This window comes from Choloepus didactylus, chromosome 6 (assembly GCF_015220235.1).
Source record: "Choloepus didactylus isolate mChoDid1 chromosome 6, mChoDid1.pri, whole genome shotgun sequence".
In the NCBI taxonomy this organism is placed as follows: Eukaryota; Metazoa; Chordata; class Mammalia; order Pilosa; family Megalonychidae; genus Choloepus; species Choloepus didactylus.
Window position 1 is genome coordinate 108,048,896 of NC_051312.1, and position 18,854 is coordinate 108,067,749.

The 18,854-nt window shown below is 39.4% G+C and overlaps 1 protein-coding gene across 2 annotated transcripts in view; it reads left to right on the forward strand.

Moving 5' to 3' along the window:
• Positions 1-18,854, forward strand: part of FAT3 (FAT atypical cadherin 3) — a 652,719-nt gene that overhangs the window by 124,465 nt on the left and 509,400 nt on the right. For both annotated transcript variants that reach the window (XM_037841083.1, XM_037841084.1), the window contains exon 2: positions 12,110-15,412. In XM_037841083.1, coding sequence (XP_037697011.1) covers positions 12,110-15,412 — 3,303 coding nt within the window. The remainder of the gene's footprint in view (positions 1-12,109; positions 15,413-18,854) is intronic.

Sequence of the window (18,854 nt, forward strand, 5' to 3'; positions counted from 1 at the left end):
TGTGCTGTGCATTTTAGGATATTTATTATCATCCATGGCTTCTCCCCACTCGATGCCATCAGCACCCCATTTCTTTCTGTGACAACGAAACACATTGCCAACCATCCCCAGGGCAGGGGCAAAATCACCCCAAGTTAAAAACTGCCACCCTAATTATATTTTCTTGAGATTTCATAAGACATTTATCATTCATCCAACAATTATTGAGCACCTAGTATGTGTCAAGCAGTAGGTTTGGTGTATGGCAACAATGATGAGCATAAGAGACAGTTCCCTTCTTCATATAGTTTATAGTCAAGTTGGGATAGTAGATATTAGTCAAATAGTCTTAATAAATATAATTTAAGCAATTAAAAAAGTTACAAAAGAAATGTTCTGGGTATCCTGTGGACACATAAATAGGAGGCCATATCTAGTCTTGGGGATCAGAGCAGTCTGCCCTGAGGGATCTAGAGGCCGAAGTGGCTGTCTGCATTTGTTTTGGGGATGTGGAATTGGGGAAGAGGAGGAGAGCTGAACAGAGAAACAATATATGCAAAACACGTGAGGCAAGTTGTATTCTGCCAGGATTGGAAGGAAGGTCAGTGGAATGTAAAGAGTGGTTTGAAATGGGGCTAGACAGGAAGTCAGGGCCAAATCCTGCAGAACCTTCTTGGCCTGTTGAGGAGTTTGGTCTTTATAATCCTAAAAGCACAGGGAAGGCGTTGGAGTGTTTCAGGACGAGTGTGATATGCTCAGATTTTAAGTATGTGACTGGTTGGGTGTAGCAGGTACACTGTGGAAAGGATGTAAGTGGACGTGTGAAGGCTGGCCAAAGAATGTGTCAGTTACAGGGTAGGCTCTAGGGTTACTGACGGCTCTTGTACAGGCCACTAGTGACTGGCTCCTCAGTTGCTAAGAGTCACTCTCCTGTTTGATCTGCTTCATCTCCAAAGCCCAGGATTTGAAATCACTCAGTTCATAATTCATTTTCTCTTTGAACTCACTATATGTAATTGCTTTTTCACTTCTGGCTTTCAGCTTCAAAACTATACCAGGGTTCCCAGAAGGGTATGGATGGGGGCAAAAGAAACAGATTATTTTTGGTGATTGGGGATTTATTTCAAGGATGCAATACAGTGTGGCCGAAGAAGCCTCTCCATCAGGCCACACTCAACCTGGGCCCTAATCTTTCCAAAATTGGGATGTGCAATAGGATTCCAAGAGATCCAAGAAATGGTATCTCTTAGGCTGAGCTCAGTTGACCTGCCTTCTTTGATTACTTCCTAGTTATTCTCCAAAGAGAGGATCAGGCTATGGCCTTTTTCCTTTCCTCTGTGGCAATGCCTCTTATAGGCAGATTTCTTGTCAGACCAAGTCTGGGGCACTGAGCATTCTCACACCTAGACCATTTGTGGCTGTTTTTAGACTGTAAGCCTGTCCTGGAACTAGTATGTTAACTAAGATAAATTATGCTGAAAATAATTTGCTGTGTGTTTGAAGGTTATTTGATAACTCCTTCCACCTTTATGTAAAAAAAAAAGTCTACAGAATGTCCTTTCTCTCTAAGAAACATACTTTGTTAAATAAACATACATGAAGAGGACCCCACTGTCTCATAATTCTGCAGCTTGGGCTTTTTAGTTGAGTTGGAGAGTAGCTGATGTTGAATTGTCCATGTTTGCTGCTCTAGCCTTCTTATTTACTAAATGAACTTGTTCTTAGGAACACTCTCTGGGTAGGCCTGGATGGGAATTGAACCTGTGACCCTGATCTCATTAGTGCTGAATACTAGTCCAGGCAGTGTTGGCTTAAACACATTAGTCAATAACAAATAACTTTAATGGGGAGTATGGGAGAGTTGAAGGAATCAAATTTGCACTTTTGCCTTGTTTGCTAAGACGCAGTTGTCAGTGATAACAGTGTGATGAGATGTGACTAACAAGATTCCTAATTATCAGCAAACTTTCAGGCTGTATTTCTTGGACACTGTTTTAAATCTGAGAAACTTTTATTGTTGCCTATTTCTAAATAATCTTTTTTGCCACCTCATATCATAATCACTTCCTCTCTCCACGGCATGTTCATCTTCGATGTATTACGTTGTGCTGTCATCTCTTCCCTTTTTGAGTTCGTCAGGATTGCTACCTGAGATACTTTCTTCATGTCTCAGCCATTTCTTGGTATGTTGCTTCTTTATTTTTTGCACAATTATTCTTTCTCCCTGACCCCATTGCTCCCCAACTAACCTTCATGAGGTTATACCCAGAGTATTATCCTGGGTTTTACATCTTTTCTCATTAGATTTATTCATTCCACAATTATATATTGTGCATCTACTAAATGCAGGATCAGTGCTGCTGCCTTCCAGTCTGGGGTGGGGGTGGGTGTGGGCATTTAGCCAAAAAAGGCAAGTATCTCCAAAACAGCGTGCAGAGGATTTGTGCAGGGCAAGACCTGGTCCCCTATGCAATTTTGGAAAATTTTGGAATTGATTTGTATTTTCTCAGCAATCCTCCATGACCATCAGGATGTTTTATCATTTGTCATGTATTCCTTTGGAGTTTCAGCTGTTTTGAAAAGGGAGGGGTGGTCCCCTTGGACCTCATTCGTGTCCTTGGGCTCTGTGTATGCCTGAGCCCTCCCGTGGATGCTCTTGCTTTCCTGAATGGTGTAGCCTCCCCTTGGAAGCCAAGTCCATCTCTTAGCACAGCAGGAAAGGCGTGCAGTCGGGGAAGCTCTCCCATATTCTGGTTTTCTGATTCCCAATTATACTACATAAAATACTCTTTTCCTTTAAGGAAACTCATTTTTAAAGGGACATAGCAATTTGGCTAGCTAAAAGGATGATAATTGCATCAGAAGGTAGAGGGTTCTGAGAGTACTATTTCCCCTAGTACTGCATTTTGCTCCCTGGCTATTGGAATTAACACTGTGTAAAGACATTTGTTCCATTTGGAACTATTTGGGCTCTTTTCTCATTCAGGCAGTTATTCCTTAGTAAATGTGTTACTGGAAAAGGGTCCCCCCTCCCCCAAATCTTGAGCATAAGAGAACGGTAATGTATGTTCCCTTTGATTTCTGTCAGTGAAGCCTACCAGAGGAAAATTGAAATCATGCGTTTTTCTGGAACGTTTTTTCGGACAGCCAAGCATTAGAGCAAAGTATATCCTCTCCATACATTTTTTTCCTTCTCTTACCCCATGATGAATTTCTTTCTCCAGAGGGAGAAGTGATTTTTTAAAAGGCTTGAACAACATGCTAATCTTTCCTTCTGATAGCCCCTGGTTGAATTACCCCTGAATTTGAAGCATTTACTGATGAAATGATACTTGACATTAACCAGTGTTGTATGGAAATATTTCTAGCACCTTGGGAGAAAATAAAGGAGGGTGTTCACAACACTGCCGCAGTGTGGCTGAATCTTCCAGTTTTTTCAAAACCAACTTAAATTATTTTTGCTTCATGCTGACTGACTTTTCTCCTAAGAGACCACTTTTAGACAACAAAAAGATTGCACCACTGGCAAAAGTTAAAAATTATGGTATTATTGTAATGAAAAAGTTAGATTTGGGTATTGGTCTGCGTGGCTGGTTGGCAGAACCAACTGGGGGCTTTGGTTTGGGATTTTTTTCTTGAGCAGAATAACAGGAGGTGATATCATATCCTTGCAAATCAAATACTCTTCTTGCCTATAAATCCCTGTTTAGATTTGGGACTCAAGGTAGACAAGCAGAATTTTCTAGAAAGGAGTGAAATATGAACGTGGCTTTAGGTTTTGCCTCTCAGGCTATTTTTGATTTGGCAAACTGCTTTTGGACTTTGACAAGTAAAAATAGACAAAAATTATGAAAATATATGAGTACTTATTCATCATTAATAAAATTCTTGCCTTCAGTCTTGGTGACTCAGAACTGTGCAAATATTTAGGCTTTTTTTGTTTGTTTGTTTCACCTTTTTAATGGAAAAGGAATATAGCACAGCAAACTATGGAGCAATTGTCTCAATCTTTAGTTGAAAAGTGGAGATAAGTTTATATGACAAGTATTGAAGCAGTTTGTTCGTGAGTAACCCTCAGCTTAGGTAAAATGAAAATTCATAGCCTCTGCTATAGTGCAGGAAAAAGAATAAGGAACTAACCTCAAGAAACCTGGGATTCACCCCACCTCCAAAGCCTTACAGGCAGCTGTTTGCCTTGCCTGAGTCTCAGAATCTAGCTTAGACTTGATCAGTGCTTTCCTAACTGTATTCCACAAACCTTCTGTCTTCTCCTTGTGCTGTAGGTGAAGGGTATGTGGTGATTCTTGATCCATCATGTAGAAATTGTGCATGTTATTTTCCCTTGGAATTACATTTTACAAAGCATGCTTGTGTATTCAACAAGTATTTATTGAATTCTGACTGTGTATGCTATGGAACTTTATTTCTTGTAGTAGAAACAAATAATAGATATATTTGTGCTTTCATGTGATGAAAAAAATTGAATTAAAAGCAGAATAAATTATTAGAGAGTGACTGAGGATGCCATATGGGGAAGGTTTATTTCTAAATTAAGAAATGTGCTTGCCTTTATTTAACAAGTGTTTGCTAAAAGGTTGTGTTTTTTGTTGTTGTTTTTAATTAGGTGCACACCTGTTCACAACTCATAGAATGAGGGTTTCATGAAACAAGTTGTGCTTGTTTGAGAAATGATGGACTAGATGTTTCCCCAGGGTCTCTAAGTTTTATGATTCTAATTCCTAATTTATCTGATGTTTATTTTTATCCTTTTCCTGGAGCATGCTATTGAGTTATGGTGCATGCTGAGTAGCCCAGTTTCATTCGACAAAAATGGTTGGAATTCTTGCTGTTTCAAGTCACTTTGTTAGATATTTTAAGAACAAGTAAGGCCCAGAACTTACCTTCAGGGAGCTTAAAGTCTACTATGTAATTTAAATACATATATAAATAATTTTAATACAAGAAAGAAAATGTTCTCAGAGAGGTACATATAACTTACCATGTTTCGAGAGCCATGTTTCTCGAAGTATAGTCTCAGGACCAGCATCTCCTGGGAACTTGTTAGAATTGTAAATTATTGGGCCCCACTTGAGACCCAAGGAATCAGAAAGTCTGAGCTTTAACAGCTGAATGATTCTGATGCTCGGTAAATGTTGAGAATCATAGCTTTAGAAGAAGTGGAGCTCACTTTGGGATGGGGGGAATCGCGGTTAGCTTCATGGAGTCAGTGGCCTTTTATCTGAGTCTTAGAAGATGAGTGAAACTTGAAGACATGGGCATGTAGAGAGCTGCATTCTTCAAGGAGGGAACAGCAATATCAGAGTCAAATTCACAGTGCCGAGCGGAGGCCCAATTTTAGCGTTTTTACTGGCCAGACGGGTGACCTTATCTAAATCACTTAACCTGTCTCCATCTGTTTCCTCGACGATACAAGTACAGTGTTGGACTAGACAATTTTATTGTCCTTTTGGCTGTAAAATTCGGTGACTTCACATGGCTCTGGCCCAGTATATTGTTGTATAATCTGAGTAATGGCATGGCATGAATTATTTGTGATCAGTTAGCTAGTATATTATCATACATGCTCTCTAGCTACAATGGTTTGTTTAAAAAAAAAAATAAAAAAACAAAAACGGAGTAAACATTTTTGCCTTCTCTTCGGGCAACCATTAACATCAGCCAGAGAGTAAAACTTAATTCCAGTGTGTCATACAGACAGTCTGTAACAGATTTCAGGAGCAAGGACCCAGAACATAAAGTAGTGCCATGAGGATGGTAATTTGAGCAGTAGCAGAGTAGGCTGCTTTGTAAGAGCGGTAGCTGGCTGTTGTGGGACTTGTCATCTCGGAGAAACCCAGCTAGAAGTCCCCGGGAATTAAATGCCAGGTTTGAGGAGAAGCTTCCTAATGCAACTATACTTTCCTAAGTTGAAAGTGTACACACGAGAGTTGCAATAAATTACAGAACTGTGGCAATAGCCTTGGCCTGTGTTGCTGTGCACAGACGCTTCTCTGGCACTGACCCCAACCCCTGGCTGGAGTCTGGGATCAGTGGAAAGCATTTCCCACAGGGTCAGGCTCCCCTGTCGATGGTCTCCCTCCCTTTGTTCTTAACCCAGTTTCCACTTCTTTTCCATTTTGTATCCCTTCTGAACACCTTAATAATAATGTCTGTTAATATTTATGTTACACTTTCTATATGCCAGAAACTATGCTAAGCCTTTTATACCACAGTCGGAACTCTTGTAACCTCTACTTTAAAGATAGGGAAACCAAGGCTTAAAAAGATTTAACTAATAGCCCAAGATCATCCAGCCAGTAAGTGGCAAAGCCTGGATTCAGCTCAGGTTTCTCTGACCTTTGGGTCTGTACTCTTTACCATTCTAATATATTAATCCTCCCATGCTTTTAGGGAAAAAAAGGACATCCTTTCCCTTACCTTTGATATGGCTTTTCCTTTTGGAAAAGGAAGTGTCAGAGTAGGTTTTAAATTTCCTTCCCTGCATTGTGGCTTACAGATTTTTGTCTTCTCTAAAAACTGCCTTAATGATAATAAAACTGCCTTAATGATAATAATAGCTAACAGTTATATTATTTACTATGTGTCATGAACTGTTTTAAATGCTTTACATTTGTTAACTCATTAAATCCTATTTGGTATGCACGCGTTTATCATTCCCATTTTATAGAAGAGGAAACTGAGGCACAGAGGGGTTCAGTAACGTGCCCAAGGTTACACAGCTAGTAAATGGCAGGGCTGGGATTCGAATCACGGCAGTCAGGTGCCAACATCTGTGTTCTGTAACTACTGCACTACACTGCCTTTGTGTAGGTGAGGGCTCAGGCACAGCACACAGCTGAGCAGTGACTGGCCTTCCATTTGCAGTTTTGACAGTCATCTTCAGGATGCTTGTGAAGGGGAGATACTTCGTGTATTGACTTGTTCTTTGTTTCATAGACTGTTAGAGCATGTTTCCCAAGCACCATCTCTGTCTGGCTAACAAAACCCTTTTAAAATATATGAGATAGGAAGAGATGGAGTGAAAATAGAACATTTTTTCTAAGATGCCCTTTTTGCTGTTGAGAAAACTCAGCTACTAAAAGGCTGTTTGACTGATGGCAGAAAACAGCTCTCCCGGTTACCGAAGAAAGCATAGGCCGCCTGTAAAGTCAAAACACTCTCAGAGGCGCGGCCTTTACTAGAACTGTTCACTGCCCCTGAGGTCTCTGGTGTTTATCCTTGCAAAGAAAAATCTCATCTAAGGAAGCTCCACACTGAGATCCACTCTAACAGAGCGGGAAGGGCAGGTGGGGAGGCATGCCAGGACTGCCTCTGAAAAATAAATGTCTCGAAGATGGATGGCTTGTGATCTCTTTGGAGATGATATCAAAAATTATTGATTAGGTGGCTAAATTGTAGAGGATAGGCTCTGAGGTTGGGGACTAACTGCTTTCTTTAAAATAATCCAGAAGCAATAGAATAAATCAATGTGCAGAGCATCTAAAACACCATAGCTATCATATTTGGCTCCACAAATAGCTTGGCTTCGATGTGGAAAAAGCAGTACTATTTTTTAAACATCCTAACAGTTGTTTTGGCATGCTAAACAAGAAACCCGAATTTTATTTCTGTTATTTACTTTGCACAATTTTATGGAATTCCTGACATCTAGCACTCATTTGTTTCCTAAATCAATAGGAAAACTGCAAGGCCTTTTAATTAATTCGTGCCAGGTAGGACTTTTTTTTTTTTGAGAAAACAAAGATACACAAATCTTAAGAGGGACTTTGGTTTCAACCACAGAAACCAATGGGCTTAGTCCTGCCCAGTTTTTTTGGAGGTCAATCCAAATTTCAGTATCCGATAATAATACTGTTCCATTTAAGCTTGTTTTGAAGTATTTTCAATTTGCATTGAAGCCCACTGATTCTGGTTTATAAGAAAAAAGTTCCAGCAGTGTATCTTGCTTGCTGAATGAAGAACTCAATATGCAAAAAATACCAAATTTTAAAATAAAGTGTATGATTTTTTCATGTTGTGAAAAGCATTCTTTGCCTTGAAGGATTCACAAAGGGTTTATATAAGTAACTGCCCTGCCAGGCACATACACGTTTACATATAATCAGTTAACTACTTGGGAGAAAAGAGTAGTACTAGGGAGAGTAATGAGAGGTCAGAAAATAAGGATCACTCCAAAATGATGATAAACCACATCTCTAAAATTGCTAATTCAAGATCTAATTCAATTGACACGATTCAGTTTGGTATCAGGAGATTGGATCAGATGATCTTGAATACTCCGCTGAGCCTGTGAAATTGCTGGATTCTGTTTGCTGAAGTAAGATGTGCTTCTTTGGGGGAATTTGGAAATGGAACATAGTAAAGGCTTTTGGGTCCCTGGTTAGAGCTATACCTTAAGGTTGTATTCAGCAAACCAGTGTTGTGTGTCTCCTATGATGGTAGGTGCTGTGCTGGATGCTGGGAATAGAAAGATGAACAAATGCAGTTCCTCCCATCAGGCTTCCTTTAGTTGTGGTCCAGGCGGAGATGAGGGAACAGAGTTCAGTGGAGCTAAACTTATCTCTGAGACAGATTTCTTTGATGACCATGGAGTCCAGAGTCCTTGGGCAAGTATCAGCAAAGTCCTCTCACAGGCAGTCTCTGCAGTGTAGAATAGTGGAAATGAGGCAGAAACTGAATTTGGATTTCCCCAGACTGTGCTGGGAGTGACCCCAGTTTTCTGCTTTGAGAATGTACCGTGGCTTTTGGTGATTCCCTTAAAAGAGTCTTGTCTCACTCCATGTTCACAGTGAACCTAAAAATACTACCTCTTTTTTTTTTTTTTTTTTCTGATGCTGAAATAAGAGTCTCTTGAGGCATAAAAGGTATTATTAAAGCGTCTGCTAGTTTACATCTGTGATCCCTAAAGCTGGGTCAGTCTTTCCCATATTTCAACCATGTGTGTTCCACAAAAGAGGCACCTTTAATCACACTGGCCCCATGGTTTAATCACACTGGCCCCATGGTGGTCTCCATTCTCCCGAGTAGGACTTTAAACCTACCATATTCAGAAAACCAAAACAGATCCTGCGGCAGTCTGAATGTATTATGTTCCCCCAAACGCCATTATCTTTGATGTAATCTTGTGTGGGCAGAGGTATCAGTGTGTTGATTAGATTGTAATTCTTTGAGTGTTTCCATGGAGATGAGCCCCACCCAGCTGTGGGTGATGACTCTGATTGGATAATTTCCATGGAGGTGTTACCCCACCCATTCAGGGTAGGTCTGAATTAAATCACTGGAGCCATATAAATGAGCTGACAAACAGAAGGAACTCAGTGCAGCTGTGAGTGACATTTTGAAGAGGAGCTACAGCCAAGAGGGACACTTTGAAGAACGCACTGGAACTGAGAGAGGAGCTTCAGCTTACAGAGACATTTTGGAGATGGCCTTTGAAAAGCAGACTTCTGCTCCGGAGAAGCTAAGAGTGGACAAATGTTCCAAGAGCAACTGAGAGTGACATTTTGGAGAGAAGCTGAAGCCTAGAGAGGAATGTCTTGGGAGAAAGCCATTTTGAAACCAGAACTCCAGAGCAGATGCCAGCCATGTGCCTTCCCAGCTAACAGAGGTTTTCTGGACAGTATTGGCCATCCTCCAGTGAAGGTACCCGATTGCTGATGCATTACCTTGGACCCTTTATGGCCTTAAGACTGTAACTGTGCAACCAAATAAACCCCCTTTATAAAAGCCAATCCATTTCTGGCGTTTTGCATGCCGGCAGCATTGCAAACTAGAACAGACCCTTTTCCTAACAAAGATTCCTCTGAAATGCCCTGCAGTTCAATGGTGTCTTTCTAGGACCCTACAGAGCAGGGTGGATAGTTGCCACCTGACCTTGTCCTTGCCTGGGACCCTGTGCCAGCTCCACATGGTCATTCTGCTTCACACACTGAGCGCACCAGGCATTTCTCAAATATAGCCAGAGATCAGTTGCTTCTGAAATTACCTTTGGGATTCACATTCTTTTATAGAGAGTTATCCACATCACTTTGCTTTTTCATTTTTGCCATGTATTCTGCCTATAAAAATACCTGTATTAAATTTTTTTACTTCCTCTGCCTGCCTACTCTGTGTTTCCTACATGCTTCAGCAGATGCCAGCAGAATGTCATATTTCATCCCCAGTTGGGACATGCATGCCCAGGATTTTGCTTTAGGGAATCTCTTGTAATGTAGTGTTGGAAACAGTGGAAGAACCTTCTTGAGTGTGGAAAGAGCCTGAGTTCTAATCCAGACACTGCTGCTAAGAAAATGAAGTTTGATAGCCTCATCTCAAAAGGAGTAAAATATCTTCCTTGCCTTGGATATGAAAGTGTTTTATAAAATACAAATATAATTTGCAAACTTTTAAGATGTTATACTTCTGTAGGGGATTATTCAGCTTGCAGTGAGTCATTAGAACAAGTTTGAAATCAGAAAGGAGATAATCAAACAGAGATGCCGAGAGGGTTTTATGCTTTTCCATCAATGATGACTGTTGACTAGTTCAATTGGATTAAATTACATCATACATGCTTCTAGGGGTCCTTAGTTATTTCAATCTTGGTTACAAATAATTTAGAGTGGATGATGGTGTGGTGTAAAAAAGCATGGATTTTTGAATAACGAGTCCCAGATTTGAGAAAATGTTTGGCTGCTTATCAGCTGGGGGACATCGATTGGGCTAAAGCCCAAACAAATAAGTTAACTTCTCTGATTCACAATTTTCTAATCTGTAGTTGGGTAAAATAGTTCCTATTGCTTTGAGTTGCTGTGAGGATTAAATATAACAAAGTGGAAGAATGCCTGGCATTTATTACTTATGCCTGACTCATAGTGTGCCTTCAAAAGGATTCATTTGCCCACCTCTTTTATGCCTGCATTCCCTGTAGAGGAGGAAGAGAGAAGAGAATGTAAGAGGCTTGGGAGTGAGGCTTGGTGGAAGAGCCCAAATTTGAGGAATCTAAAAATCTGAGCCATTAGGGTATAAATAGACCTAACTGTACTTGTTAAATAGCTCTTTTTTTTCTTTTATTGTGAAGACTTGACAGATTTTATTGATTAAAATGGGAAATTTTTTTATCTTTTAATTTGCATAGTAACAAATCTATGGAGAATGGAACTTTAATGGTGACTGAGAAAAAAAAATTGGTAGTACTTCTTGTAATTGCTTAAATTTTTCTTGTGCTAAATAGCTCTTATTTCCCTTATTCTGAGTAGGGTTGTCACTCCCAGATATCACTTAGATCATGCAACTCCTTAGGGACTGACTTTTCTGCTTTGCTTGTCACATGATGACTTGTCAAAATGAAGTCCATTGTATTATGCGTAAATCTTCATTAGTGTAAAAGTAAGCACAACAAAAGGTGATATAACATTAGAAGCATTTGCTTCAAAAAGTATATAATATAATCACTGATGAACAGTGTTCATTGAAGAAAATTTAGAAAATAAAAATAAGACACCATACCTTACAACTGTTATTCCTTTTAAAATATAAAAATACAGTTGTACATCCAGTTTTAAATAACAATAGCATCATACAACATACCACATATACTTTTTATGATCTTTTTTCATTTAAAATTACATCTTTCCACATCTGAAAATGCACATTTTTATTGAGTTTTAATAGCTGCATAATATTCCATTTTATGAATGTGCCACAAATTATATAATTTTTTTCTTTTTTAATGGGCATTTAGTATATTTTCAATTTTTTTATATTTTAAACTCGGCTATTATGAACATTTGTCTGACTATTTCCTTAGGATAATTGTCTGGAAGGTTACTAATGAGTTAAAGACAAATGTACTTTTTAAGATTCAGACACATATTTCTAAATTGACCATCAGAATGGGAGAAAACTTGTACCAATAAACACTCCCTTTGGTAGTATAAAAGTGTTCTTTAAAAGAAACTAAACAAGATAAGGTTAAATCCTAGTGATTTTGAATTTCTTATCATCGAGTAGTGATGAAGTTCCTAATTTTTTCTTTTATTGATGGTTTAGTAATAGTTATTTCCTATTCCCTCTCCCACTTTCCTCTAGATTAATTTATGTTTTCTCTCTCTTTTTCTCCCCCCTCCAGGATGGAAGTATGATGCGATGGATATAATTATGGGATACTGTGCAGGAACCCGGCCTCCTTCTTGCCTCATCCTCCTGCTTCTCAAGCTGTTGGCCACTGTCTCCCAGGGTCTGCCGGGGACTGGGTCCCTGGGCTTCCGCTTCACACATTCCGTTTATAATGCCTCTGTGTATGAGAACTCAGCAGCAAGGACCTACGTCAACAGCCAGAGTAGAATGGGCATCACCCTAATAGATCTGTCCTGGGATATCAAATACAGGATAGTGTCTGGAGACGAGGAAGGCTTTTTCAAAGCCGAGGAAGTCAACATTGCAGATTTCTGTTTTCTCAGAATAAGAACTAAAGGTGGCAATTCTGCCATATTGAATAGGGAAATCCAGGACAATTATTTATTGATAATAAAAGGTTCTGTCAGGGGAGAGGATTTAGAAGCATGGACCAAAGTGAATATACAGGTTTTAGATATGAATGATCTGAGACCTTTGTTTTCACCCACAACATACTCTGTTACAATAGCAGAAAGCACACCTTTAAGGACTAGTGTCGCCCAGGTGACCGCTACAGATGCAGACATTGGTTCCAATGGTGAATTCTACTACTACTTTAAAAATAAAGTTGATCTCTTTTCAGTTCACCCCACGAGTGGTGTCATCTCTTTAAGTGGACGATTAAATTACGATGAAAAGAATAGGTATGACCTGGAAATTTTGGCTGTGGATCGGGGTATGAAACTCTATGGAAACAACGGAGTGAGCAGTACTGCAAAGCTTTATGTTCACATTGAACGTATTAATGAACACGCCCCAACCATCCATGTGGTCACTCATGTTCCTTTCTCATTGGACAAAGAGCCAACGTATGCAGTGGTGACGGTTGATGACCTAGATGAGGGGGCCAATGGAGAGATTGACTCTGTTTCCATTGTGGCTGGGGATCCTTTAGATCAGTTTTTCCTGACTAAAGAAGGAAAGTGGATGAACGAGTACAAGATTAAAGAGAGAAAGCAGGCTGACTGGGAGAGCTTTCCTTATGGCTACAATCTTACTCTTCAAGCAAAAGACAAGGGGTCACCTCAGAAGTTTTCAGCAGTAAAGGTAGTCCACATTGCCAACCCCAAAAGAGACACTGTCCCAATTCAATTTGAAAAAGACGTGTACGATGTGAGCATTAGTGAATTTTCCCCTCCCGGTGTAGTGGTTGCTATAGTAAAGTTAAATCCCGAACCGCTAGATGTGGAATACAAATTATCTCCCGGTGAGGATGCAGAGTACTTTAAAATTAATCCCCGGTCAGGTCTGATTGTCACAGCTCAGCCACTGAATACTGTTAAGGAGGTTTATAAACTGGGGGTGACAAACAAGGAAGGAGATTTAAAAGCACAAGTCACTGTTGGCATAGAAGATGCAAACGACCACACCCCAGAATTTCAACAGCTACTGTACGATGCTTTTGTGAATGAAAGTGTTCCGGTGGGAACCAGTGTTCTGACAGTGTCAGCTTCTGACAAGGATAAAGGAGAAAATGGCTACATCACCTATAGTATTGCCAGCCTGAATTCGTTACCATTTGCCATTAACCAGTTTACAGGTGTTATTAGCACAACTGAAGAATTGGATTTTGAATCTTGTCCAGAAAATTACAGGTTCATTGTAAGAGCCTCTGACTGGGGTTCACCATATCGCCATGAAAGTGAGGTAAATGTGACTATTCGAATAGGAAATATCAATGACAACAGCCCTCTCTTTGAAAAAGTGGCCTGCCAGGGAGTTATTTCATATGACTTTCCAGTTGGGGGTCACATCACAGCTGTCTCAGCAATTGATACTGATGAACTTGAACTTGTGAAGTACAAAATCATCTCTGGAAATGAACTTGGTTTCTTTTATTTAAACCCAGACTCTGGTGTCTTACAGCTTAAAAAGTCGTTGATGAATTCTGGCATTAAAAATGGTAATTTTGGCCTCAGAATTACAGCAACTGATGGAGAGAATTTTGCAGAGCCCATGTCTGTTAACATTTCCGTCCTACATGGGAAGGTTTCTTCAAAGAGCTTCAGCTGCAGAGAAACTCGCGTGGCTCAAAAGCTGGCAGAGAAACTACTCATCAAGGCAAAAGCAAATGGGAAACTGAATCTGGAAGACGGGTTTCTTGACTTTTATTCAGTTAATAGGCAAGGACCACATTTTGACAAGTCTTTTCCTTCTGATGTGGCTGTGAAGGAGGATCTGCCAGTTGGTGCTAATATCCTGAAGATTAAAGCCTATGACTCCGACTCTGGCTTCAATGGAAAGGTGCTATTTACAATATCTGATGGAAATACAGATAGTTGCTTTAATATTGATATGGAGACTGGGCAACTTACAGTTCTTATGCCCATGGATCGAGAACAGACAGATCTTTATCTCCTTAATATCACCATCTATGATTTAGGCAATCCACAAAAATCTTCATGGAGGTTGCTGACTATCAATGTTGAAGATGCTAATGACAATAGCCCGATTTTTCTTCAAGACAGTTACTCAGTTAACATTCTTGAAAGTTCAAGTATTGGTACTGAAATTATTCAAGTGGAAGCCAGAGACAAGGACTTGGGTTCTAATGGTGAAGTGACTTACTCAGTCTTGACAGATACACAGCAGTTTGCCATCAATAGCTCAACTGGGATCGTTTATGTAGCTGACCAATTGGACCGGGAATCTAAAGCAAACTATTCTTTAAAAATAGAAGCCAGGGACAAGTCAGAAAGTAGTCAGCAGCTGTTCTCCGTTGTCACTCTCAAAGTGTTTTTGGATGACGTCAATGACTGCTCCCCAGCCTTCATTCCCAGCAGCTACAGCGTGAAGGTTCTCGAAGATCTTCCCATTGGCACTGTCATTGCTTGGCTGGAGACCTACGATCCGGATCTTGGATTAGGGGGTCAAGTGCGCTACTCTTTGGTCAATGATTATAATGGGAGATTTGAAATAGATAAAGCGAGTGGTGCCATCCGTTTGAACAAAGAACTTGACTATGAGAAGCAGCAGTTCTATAACCTCACAGTTCGGGCCAAAGACAAAGGGCGGCCCGTGTCTCTATCATCCCTTTCCTTTGTTGAGGTGGAAGTGGTGGATGTCAATGAAAATCTCCACACCCCCTATTTCCCAGATTTTGCTGTCGTTGGATCTGTAAAAGAAAACTCACGCATTGGAACAAGTGTGCTGCAGGTGACTGCCCAAGATGAGGACTCTGGGAGGGATGGAGAGATCCAATACTCCATCAGGGATGGCAGTGGTCTTGGAAGATTTAATATAGATGATGAGAGTGGTAAGTTTAATATTTTATGCCAGAAGCATTGTTTCACCTCTCTTGAATTGTCAGCATTGGATAGGTAAAGGGATATTCTGGCATTAAAACAGAATAACAAAATGAGGTTGCATTTGATACAGAGATAACTAAGTAAAAGCTTTTTGTTTGAATGTGTGGGTTTGTAAGAAGACTTGTTATACAGTAATAGTCCTAGGTTTCAGTACAATCACTGTTTTTTTTTTTTTTTTAATTGTTCAGCAGTATTGCTACCATGTTATCTTTTGATAAGCATAAGTAATTGTCACCTCTGTTGATTGCACTCTGGGTCCTCACTAAATTAAGGACCCTGATAAAGTAAATTACGTTTGAATTGGCTTTAAATTAGAAGCGTGAAATGGATTTTTGAATGGATCTTGTATACGAATCCTTCCCTTTACAGTAATGCTTTGCTGAGTGATACTGCATTAGTTGCTTGGCTCTTTTATGTTTCACAGGCATGCCTGACACTGTGCGTGCTCTTTTAATATATCTCCTACAAATGTTTTCATGACGGAAGAGAGGAGGTGGTTCTGGATTTTATTTTAAAAATTGATTTTAAGATTTTATTTGTATGGATTGATTTTTTTATAGGAAGCATTTTAAAATACGGGACAAAATTGTTCCAATATTTTCATTGCCCCTCCATACTCATTTATTTTTCATCATAGATAATAGGCGTGGACTTTTTTCCTATACTTGTTATTGTCTTTAAATATACATGTGCCTGTGCATGTGTGTGTGTGTGTCCTTTATCAGCACTGTGCATTTCTCTAGTCGTCTTCTTAAATTGTAGACATCTCAAGATCAAGGACTGTGTCTTCCCTATTCTCATGTAAATGATAATAGCACTTTACAGTTTTCAGGGCACATTTACATACGGTAAATCATTTTTCGACAACTCTCAGAGGATGCTTTGCTTCCAGTGATGATGATGATGAGAATGCCATTCTGAATGGGTTGTGGGAAGATGTCTTTATAGTGATATGAATTGTACATAGCCATAATGAAGGAAAAGGTAAATGTCAGGATAATTGGGTTCTGATTTTGCCACATACTATATTTTATTATATATCCTTTGCCATTTCGTTGGAATATATTTCTACCTTTGAAGCGCAAAGCAGCAAAGGTAGGGAAGTACCCTTTGCTGAGTGCATGTATTGTGCTAATAGTTTACTTCTAATAATGACGTCGTTGAATACTTACAAAGTGCAACACAGTGTTCAGAGGCTCCAAGGCAGGTCTTATTTCATTCTCTCAACAGTCCCATAAGTAGGACTAAAAATCATCAACTTGTAAACAGAGGTTCAGAGAAGATATGTAGCATAGAGCCTACTTTCCAACTTAGCTCTGAATAACCATAAATATACTGTGCTAACTCCCATCTAATGAAATATATGTGTTTCCTTGCATGTTCTTAGGTTCACTAAATTTGGCATTGATCTAAAAACTGTAAGACAATAATGTGTTAAGCAGGTTTCTTCCTTGACTGAGCTCAGCTTTGGAACTCAGCTTAATGTGGGAGGTTGGTCAATAGGCGGGTGTTGAGCAGACTCATTTACTCCCAGCTAGATGACTGCATCGAGCCACACCGAATTGTTTTCCTTAGGAAATTGCATCTTGGTCTTGTTTGATGCAACAAAGGACAGGAACAATTTGATGAGAGTGGCCTAGATTTTCCCCATTTGTACCATGTTATTTTGTTCTCATCTTAGGTATTATTTTAGAAAACGTGTGTATAGTTTCATCTGATGAGAAAGCTGCCCTTAGAATTCTGAATACCAAGGGTTTGCTATCTTTTGCCTCTGTTGAAAAAAACTAACTGCTCTGCATTTGTTCCATTACATTCTTTATTGCATAAAATAAATTTGCCGTCAATAATAATAATGCCACTTACATTTGGGCATTGATTTGTGGCTTAAAAATCTCTCCTGTAAACATTAACTCTATCGGGTTGTGTAAGGTCACGCAGCTGTTAGAAGATATAGCTGGATCTAGAATCCATATCTCCTAAGTCCTAACCCAATGTTCTTTTCTTTAGATTCATTACATGTGTTTTTGATTTATCTTCCCAGAAGATTTTTAATTTTTAAAAGAATAGTAGTGATTTCTTTTCTCCCTTATCATTTTATTCTCTTCCCTTCTCTTAGAAATTAACACTACATTTTTCTCTACATTATAGAAAAAAGGTTTTGATTTACTGTTGAAATCTTTTATGAAGATTCGATTTTCCAGACAATAGTATTTTTGACTGTCTTACTTCCTTTCCCCTCATCTTTTGAAGATTTTAGCATCCAAGTCCAAGATGCTGATGTGGAATGATAGCCTGCACATGTACCAGGGAGATGTGAGGGTTGCAGAGTAATTTGGCAATTGGACATCCAGCCAGAGAAGTTACCACCAGGGTGCTGTTGGTTTGTACCGCTTGTTCAGGGATCCAGCAATTCCTTGCCTCCTAGTGCTAAAAATCATGCTTTGAGCTGCTGGTAGAATGAATGGCTATTTATCACTGTATCTGTGCCTGAGTTTCAAGTCCAGACTTGGCAATCTTCATTTTACCTTTAGCTATAGAATAACCTAAACTTGACTCAATTTTTGCCTTTCAAAAACCTTTAAATCAGGCTGTCAAAGGTTACTTAACGACTTGCATTAGTCAGTGGTCCTTAACCTCAGAAGTGTGTATGAATCACCTGGCGAGCTTGCTAACAATGCAGATTCCCAGACCCACTTCCCAAAGACCCTGTTCAGGAGGTCTGAGGCAGGAGCCCAGGAATGTGCATTTAAGCACTGCAAGTGTTCCTTCTACACATGGTTTGGAAACACTGCCCTAAATTTGCTTGGGTTCCTAAGACTGGCTACCAGATTATGTCTTTTCTGTTTAATCCTTTTCCTTATTCTTTTGAATGGCAGAGAATTGAGCCCATGTTTTAGAAATTTTCCTATTCTGGTCAATTTTTACAACCCAATAAATCTTTTATTATTCACTAGTGGGGTTATTTTTTTCTGAGTGCCTTCACTGATGGATCAAAAATCTATTTCTGTGCTTCGGTAATTGCGGTGCTTCTGTTTTGTGAAATTGCATATGCTGATATTAGTTAATGCATTTAGAAGTTTTATGTTTGTGACTTTATTTTGAGCTCACTGAACAAAACCATACGTTTGACATTCTTTACTATGCACAGGCATTTAATAAATGTTTAATAATGTGCACAGTAAATGGATTAACTGGGGGTCCCCTCTCTATAATAGATTTGATCACAATTTAAATCACTAGTCTGGAAGATGTAATTTAATCATTTTTTCCTTCACAAAGAATGCGTTCTTATTCTTTGCCACAATAGGAATTCATATTCTTGACGACTCAGAGGTTTTAGAAGGTTTAGAAAGAGCACAGTTTATATTTTAAACTGTGATTCTATTAGAT